The sequence below is a fragment of the Crocodylus porosus genome, unplaced genomic scaffold (assembly GCF_001723895.1).
Source record: "Crocodylus porosus isolate Cpor-Errol unplaced genomic scaffold, CroPor_comp1, whole genome shotgun sequence".
NCBI lineage: Eukaryota > Metazoa > Chordata > Crocodylia > Crocodylidae > Crocodylus > Crocodylus porosus.
The window spans coordinates 8,011,903-8,017,848 of record NW_017728918.1 but is presented as its reverse complement, the minus strand read 5'-3'; the positions used below and the strand labels follow the sequence as shown (position 1 = coordinate 8,017,848).

General features: G+C 41.0%; 1 protein-coding gene across 1 annotated transcript in view; it reads right to left on the bottom strand.

The window, feature by feature from the left end:
- Positions 1-5,946, bottom strand: part of KIF13B (kinesin family member 13B) — a 174,479-nt gene that overhangs the window by 72,218 nt on the left and 96,315 nt on the right. Inside the window, exons 13-15 of the mRNA XM_019537197.1 lie at positions 3,582-3,716; positions 1,558-1,688; positions 406-492 (exon numbers count right to left, since the gene is read on the bottom strand). Of these exons, the coding sequence (XP_019392742.1) occupies positions 406-492; positions 1,558-1,688; positions 3,582-3,716 (353 nt within the window). The remainder of the gene's footprint in view (positions 1-405; positions 493-1,557; positions 1,689-3,581; positions 3,717-5,946) is intronic.

The following is a 5,946-nucleotide window of genomic DNA, read 5'->3' as shown; positions in this document are numbered from 1 at the left end:
TTGACCCCAGCACTCTTTCCTGCCGTGGCAGGGGGTCGGACTTGATGATCTGCTCAGGTCCCTTCTGACCCTACCAAGTATGAAACTATGAGTGCAGGGAGTTACATGCTTGCAGAGATGCGCTCATAATAATGATGCAGACAGACTCTGCACCAGTTTTGAGGCCGACCGAAGCTGCGCCCTTCAAGCAGAGTACACTGAAGCAATCTAATCTTAAGGGCAAAGGTACTGATGACAGTTGCAAGAGAGACATCAAAATGGTCACAACCCCATGGAAATATAAAAGCTGAAAAAAGTTGCCTTTAGCCCATTACAGCTAAACTAAGACCAGGCTGCTAGGACATTCATCATTCTCGAAATATCCTCTGGTCACAGAGCTTCCCTTATAATGCCAAGGAATCACACCTGAAGAAGTGGTTGTTCCCCCACAGTATTCGGTCTCCATGGTGTAGCTGTGTAGGACCCATAACAGCAGAACCGTTTACAAATGTTCTGTGAAAAGAAAAGAAAAGCGAATGCAACCACCTGCAGATAAGGACTTTTTTGATGAATAATAATTACTCAAACTGGTTTGAAGAGGAAAACACATTCAAGGATTAGATGCTAAAAAAGGCAAGCATGTCACCTGTGATGCAGCACCATCTCCTCAGTCCCTGAATTGATTTAAATTTCCTCTTCTGATTACTGAAGGTCCAGAATACCTAGCATTGCTGAACAGAGACAGTATCCAAGGAGTATGACTGAAAATCTACAGGGCCCTAAAAGGTTCATGACTTTGACTATAGCCTGTCGGAAATGCCCACAGCTATTTTCACATTGTTTTGAAAGACAGAGAATGAAAGTATACCTATTTTAAATAAAACACTGAAGTTACTAAGTATGTGCATAGTTTACCATATCAAACATTGTTATACTCAGTACTAGCAGAACTTGTGTTTCAAATGGGTTTATTACAAACAAACTGAAATCCAAGGCCTGCATATGAAAGAGCCTTGATAAAGCGTAGGAATTTTAAGTTTATTATGCATCTAAAATTAATTATGTGGAATATTTTTTTTTAAAATCAGACAACAAAGGAGCATGGCATTGTATGATCGGCTGGAACATAACCTGTAGTTAATCAGATAATGTGGCAAATGCTGCAGTAAATCTTTGCGCACAGAGTGTTTACAGAAGATAGTTCAGATGCTGATACTCATTTAATTCCAAATAAATGTTAAAGAGCGAGCAGCCCTTTATGGAAAGCATACACAATTTATTTTTGCATTCTTACAAAACGCACAGCAGATCCTTTAACACTGCTTGAAATCTAATCTAGAAGGGCCCGGAAGTGGAAGAACCAGTGTGCTGCACATCCAGATCTAGATGAGCTGACAGAGCTGTGCCGGGAGAACACAGCAAGCCACTAATCAAAGTCTAGATAGAAGTAAAGTGGCATTATTCATCCTCAGATAAAGGGCAGAGACACAATTTAAAAATCATTTTCATGCACCATTTGCCTTAAAATTCTCCTTAAAGTTACATGACTTCTTTTTTTTCAATGTTTTGTTCCAGTACCTGGTATTTTTCTGAGGTGTCAGCATAACCTGTCCTTCCAAGGTGATGTCTATGATGCAGTGTTCAGGAAGAATTCCCATTCCACATAACTGGATATCTTGGGAGTCAGCTGATCCAATTAGCGTGTGCTCCTATTGACAATCCAAATTCATACATTAGCAACCAGGAACAGAAATTCCCTCCTGCTTGCTCTGCAGTGTGTGCATGCTTATCCTGTTCCAGCCACCATTTCTGCATGTGCCTTGCTTCCTACTTTTGATGTTTTCAAAGCTGCTGAACTGAATTCAGTCATTCATAGGTAACAATCATATATTTTCTATTAAACTAAAGCATAAAGCATCACGCTAAGGAATTCAACCACGTGTAGGTGTGAGCCTGCACACATGTGCACGTGCACACAATGAAATTCTGACAGCTTGGGAATTACCATGGAAGAGCTATTTGGCAAGAGACTAAGAGAGGACTAGCATTTAAAAGCAGATAACTGCTGCCTGCTGACCACGGACACTGTGCTGCAACCTGCATGCATGCGTCACCCAACTCCAGTAACAACTGCTTTAGGATCTAAAAGAGCTGTCCTAGATAAGACTCAAGTGATCAAAGGGAGCTCTAGTCCATATTCCCTGGTTTTTCCAGAGTTGAGAGATACCATGTGGGTCAGCTTAACTGAAGTTGGAGAAGTCTGCTAACCTCATAAAAAATTTGTGCCAAGGAGACAGACTCTGGGTTTACATAGTTTTAAGCAAATGCTGTAAAACCTTCCTCTTGAAAAAAGCATTTCCATCATAAGGATGAGATAATGCCGAAGCCTGCTTTTAACTGAAAAGACTTCTCCCCTTTTACACATGAACTGAGGCCATCCTCCTGAACATGCCTGGGCATTAAAGTCTTCTTGTCTTGTATTCAACATTAAGCAAGAAAGCAACCCTGCTTCAAGAGCCAGAGTTGAAGCTGATGTAGCACTTCAAATGAGAGTGCTGGCACCTACACATGAGATGCCTGGAAATATTTGACTCCCCTCCAAAAAAACTTGAATCAGCTTTTTTGTTGTTTATTAATGTTTGAAAGGGACAAGGATGAATAAGGACTTTTCTTCCCTTGCTTTAATCCTTTGGATGGCGATTTGCTTCAGGATACCCAACTGATCTACAAAAGGAGTGAAACAAATCTCTGGGTAAGAAGCACGAAATACTTTCAGACCAAATATTAAATTAGGCAGCTGTCCCAAGACAAAATGATTATACTCTACTTAGATGGGAGGGCAAAAAAGATCATTAACACTCAGCAGTGTTAGCATTTTGACATTTGGGTTTAACACTGAAGTCCTGTTAAATTCTGAGACGTGACTTAAAAGTGGCTGCATGGACTTCATTTTCTCCCTTGACTCCAAATGAAACCTCCTCCATTTACACAGGCGGTAAGGAGAGAGGAGAAAGATGAAAAATGGCCCATGTGCCAGCCCAGCTTTCAAAAGGCAAGTTAGTTCTTTCTTTTGTACCCATCATCAGTCATACAGATTGCATGTCAACCGAATGGATAAGCCACAACAGAAACCACCTCTCCCCCCAGAGACAGACACAATTAAAAGGAATAAGTAACAACTCATTTTAGTCCGTATATTTTGAAGACACAGGGAGAACCAGAGTTAGCAAAGTGCCTCGACTTTTTATATAAAAATCACTTTTCTGAATAAAACTCTATTAAGATTGCCATAAGGCCGCTGGAGAACTATATGAAATCAAGAAAAAAAAAATCTCATAAAAGATGTCTATTCTCATATTCTAACAGTTGATGACCTGCATTGAAAAAAACCAGTCATATTTGTGCCCTTTTCCCCAGCTATTGAATACTAGATGAGCTGTCATCTCATACCCAGTAGCTGTGGAAAAGGGCACAAATGAGACATTTTGTTTTTTTTCAATGAGGCTCTGACCTCAAGTTCATTTTTCACAAGCACTTTCTACCTACATGCATTTCAACAGTGCTAAATGACCAAATTATACATTAAAACAAACATATTTAACCTTTAAGTAGTAGACTAGAAGTTCGTTGAGAGCAGGATCTGCGTTTAAATTAACCAGGAAACACTTGTTGTCCCCTACTTTGATTCCAGAAGACTGAAGAGATATGCCAAGGCTTTCCAGCTGTTTCTGACGCTCCTGTGAAAGAAACCTCGAAAATATTAGCATTGAAGAGGGATGATAACCTAAGAAAAGAAATGCACGCTGTTGCATATCTGTACACACTAAAAAAACCAAGCCAAGGTGATAGACAGCAAACTTGTTTGTAACATCAGTGTTACATCTAGGGACCTGTAATTCCTGTGGGCCTTATGGCATTCAACTCAAGGCAGAACACTACATATTAGGACTCAGATAGTCCCAGAGGGTCACCCCTTCTTGCTGAAAGATGGAATAAATGTGAGATGCATGCTGTCAAGCTGTCCAGGCCTCACCACAGCCTTCTTGGAAATGAAACAGCCATTCTACAAAGCCATTTCTACAGCCCTTTGCTATCCCTCCCTGCATTAGAGAGAACAAAGCTGGCTACATCCTTGCCAAATCCCACTCTGTCTACTTTCTATCCCACAGAAACCAGAACTCAAACAAATTTGAAATCCTGCTACTTAAGTAATACAAGTAACACTTCCTGCTAAACTCAAATTGTAGCGTTTAAGATGGTGTATTGTTCTTATCAATAGACTTCTTAGAGGTCCCCAACAAAAGGAGCATTGTGCAAAAAATGTCCATCTTTCAGAGCAAAAGGTTTAAAAGTGCTTCTTTCATTGCTCCACTCTTCACCCAAACATTTCTGACTTGCAAAATAAAAAGCCATTCTTTCGGGAAAGAATGTCGAGATCGAAAGATATCCATGTCCTCCACAAAGCCAAAGCAGTTCACCGGGTTCGAGAGGACTGCTCGCTGAACTGTATGGAAACCAAAAGTGCAGGGGACCTACTATGAAGAATGGCGGGAGTAGGGGGAAGAAGAAGAAAAGAGCAGCAGCAGTGGGAGAGGATTTCTAGAAGAAGAAAAAAAAAAAAAAAAAGCAGCCCATAATCTCAAGGCTATACCAGCTTAGATGACAAAGGCATGGCACTAAAAAGAAAAGAAAAGAAAACAAAACACTTGCTATGGATGCTCTTGGGGAGTGTGCTGATGACTTTGGCCATATCTTCATTAAACTGTAAGCCCCAGATTAAACAGAAAACTACCCGAAAGTGTTGAGAGCCTAATAAACAAAATGCTAGGCTTTTAATGCAAAACAAATGAACAGCTGAACCAGGCTCTAGAGTAGTTTACGCTAAGATAAGTGAGGGCAGGATTAGCCACAGCCTCTTGTGCATCCCCCCAGCAATAAGTCTCACTGCCCATAAGTGACAAGATAGTCTCCATCCCTTTTCATACTCATGAGGAAACAGGAGAGAGCCTATGTGACTTGTTTCGAAGCAGTTCAAGGCAAAGCCGTGACGACAACCGATATCCTCTGACTCAGATGTAAGCTATGGGTGTGTCTACACATGCATTAACGTGCTTTAGTTAATGCACATTAAATCTAGTACCTCCAACACTTTCACATGGGCTCCAGGGGTGAGGGTAGGGGGGGCAGCGCTTTAATTAAAGTGGCTCTGAGAGCTGCTCTAATTAAAGCACTGCAGCGTCTTGTCTATTAGCATCTCCATGCTTCAAAATTGCAGTGGGGGTACTTGAATGAAAGCTTGTTCGACAAGCTTTCGTTCAAGCACCTTTGCCACCATTTTGAAGCACGGGGCACTGATGCACGAGACTGCTGGACTGGGATAATTACCACGCTCCATCAGATTCGATTAAAATGCAGACTCGATTAATCTGTAATTACAGCACATCAGAGCAGACTGTGCTTTTGTACAGGCACCCTCTATTCTGAGGTACTAGGAAAATGGCCTAATGTGCAGTAACAAAAGAATATGCTTTTAATGTGACACTTAATGTGCATTAGCCTCTCCTAATGCACATTAAGTAAAAAGCACATTTTTAAGCAATGCTTTAATGCGCATTAAAGTAGGCTAATTTGCATTAAAGAGCACGTGTAGATACACCGTATATGTTCAAAGCAGTCTTCTACACCATGGGTGCACAGTCCGATGAGTCGATCCCTGGTTTGATCCTGGGAAAATTTACTGAAAACAAATGAGGTGCAGTTCATGTTATGCAAAACCAGCAACCTCTTGCTTCTGAAACACATACTTAGTTCTATCTTAACATTTCTTTTGTGCCTCACTGCTTTTGTTTTCATCCTCACACGAAACTCGCATTGGACATTTATCAGTATTTGCCTTCCCCCACGTTCCTCTGAAGGGGACAGATTCTTGAAAATCTTAGGCTGCATCACATTCCTGTTCTTGAAGGG